Here is a 2,102-nt window from a genome sequence, read left to right on the forward strand (position 1 = left end):
ATAGGTGTTTCCAATCCTTAATGTACATACAAAGTTATAAAATAAATATTTCCTTACTTTTTTGTTTGAGTCTTCTTCTGAATTAGGGTCCTTCTCTGATGATGGTAAGTGAACTACACACTGAATAAGTTGTAAAACTAGTGCTGTAACCATCTGAATATACATAGGTTCTCCATCCACATCACTACTATTTAACCTTTAACGAAGAAGGAACAATTTAAATCAGAGTTAAAAATAGTCACATTTTACATGTTTCATTACGACTTGAAAGTTTCAATATGCTTTTTTATCATGCATTACTGCTTTATGAGTTATTGAGTATATTTTTGAAATAGTTTGAAAAAAAAACACCAAATAATGCCTATTCATGAGGAAAAACAGTATTTAATATAAAATTTTCTATTTTTATGTATCACAGATAAAAACTTAAAATGAATAATTACTGAAGAAGTTAGAACAATAAAAGTCTGAGGTTTCTAAATGCCAATGTATTCTGGTCTACACCTGCTGAGTAGGATAGTTAATGGTATTAAAATCACCTACATGGACCTGTATATGTGTGTGTGAAATAATAGTGTCTCACTTTAAAGTAATGTGTGCGCCTGCTATCATAGACCTGGCATTCAGAGGACAACTCTCAGGGAATCCGTTCTCTCCTTCCGACACGTGAGGTTCCAGGGTTTGAACTCAGGCCATCACGTTTGGTTGCAAAAGTCTTTACCTACTGAGGCATCTAGTTAATTATCTGTGCTAGAGTATGAGGACTGAAACACTGATTATATAAGATCAATTTCCAAGTGTTTGCTTCTACAAATATTGTAGAAGTGCAATAATTCATCTGTATGTTGATTAGTTTTCTTCAGTTGAACAGATGTTTATCAATGCACACTTAGTTCAAACTACATAAAAACAAAAATAATTATTTTACAGGATCAACCCCAAAATAACCCTATATACCAGGGTCAATGCACTAATCACTAGGAATTATATAACTGATGATAACCGATGATAAGAGGCAATAAAGTTGATTACAGCAGTGAGTTTATAAATGTCTGTAGTGAATAAACAGCATTTAATCAGTCTGTTCTGTGCAACTCTCAATTTAAAATAATTATTTTTATGTGTACTGGTACTGGCGTTTTGCCTGAATGTACATCTGTGTATTACGTACATATCTGATGTTCACAGAGGCTTTCTTTTTATATTTAGGGGTGTTCTATGTGCATGTATATGTGTGTACCATGTGCATGGCTGGTGTATCCTCTAGGGCCAGAGTTACAGACAGTTGTAAACTGTCATGTGGGTGCTGGGAATCAAACGTGCAATCCTTCCTGGAAGAGTAGCCAATGCTGAGCCATCACTCCAGCCCTTCTATATTGCTCTTAAAGCCATCTTTTAGCTTCCTAAAATTATTGAATAGTTAAATACTGTCTAAAAGATTAAGCCTAACTTTATTATCATAGTTCCTAAAATCTTTTAAAACTGTCTGAAGTCTTTTGAACCACATTTCTCATGCTTTTCATGTAGCACATTTTGACCTCTAGTGCTTAGAAACAGTTTTGACTGTCACAACTGAAAGGGGAGGTTTCTATGGGGTTAGATATGAGCCTAAGCATTATGGAAAGCACAGAAAAGCCTGGGCGTGAAGACATTAACTGGTCCAAATGTTAACAGTGTTTGAACTGCCACAGATCTTTTTATTTCAGATCAATGAATTTCTTTAAGTCTCCCAAATTATGCTGTATTTTTTCATAAATCTAAGCTATCTATGTAGTTCTGATTGAAGTACTTTTTCCCTATAACTATTAAAAAATAAACCAGACAGAAGTGGTAAGGAATAAATATGTAACAGTTAGAACATATCAAAATTCTCCATTGTAGTTAAATTCTACTATAGTTACCTGAAATTCCTTAAACTTCTCTTGCTAGTTGGTAATCTTGCAAGTGAAGTAAAAATTTCTTCCAATATTAACTGCCTATGCTTTTCATATCTTGAGAATACCTGTTTAGTAATTATAAAATTATAAATTAAACTTATTAAGGCAGAAAAAATAAAAATAGTATGAAATTAGGACAATATTTTTTTTTTTTTTTTTTTTTTT

At 32.6% G+C, this 2,102-nt stretch overlaps 1 protein-coding gene across 1 annotated transcript in view; it reads right to left on the reverse strand.

The window, feature by feature from the left end:
* Nipbl (NIPBL, cohesin loading factor) overlaps positions 1-2,102 on the reverse strand; it is a 161,413-nt gene that overhangs the window by 43,665 nt on the left and 115,646 nt on the right. Inside the window, exons 20-21 of the mRNA XM_005356741.3 lie at positions 1,902-2,002; positions 58-196 (exon numbers count right to left, since the gene is read on the reverse strand). Coding sequence (XP_005356798.1) covers positions 58-196; positions 1,902-2,002 — 240 coding nt within the window. The remainder of the gene's footprint in view (positions 1-57; positions 197-1,901; positions 2,003-2,102) is intronic.

This window comes from Microtus ochrogaster, chromosome 19 (genome assembly GCF_000317375.1).
Source record: "Microtus ochrogaster isolate Prairie Vole_2 chromosome 19, MicOch1.0, whole genome shotgun sequence".
In the NCBI taxonomy this organism is placed as follows: domain Eukaryota; kingdom Metazoa; phylum Chordata; class Mammalia; order Rodentia; family Cricetidae; genus Microtus; species Microtus ochrogaster.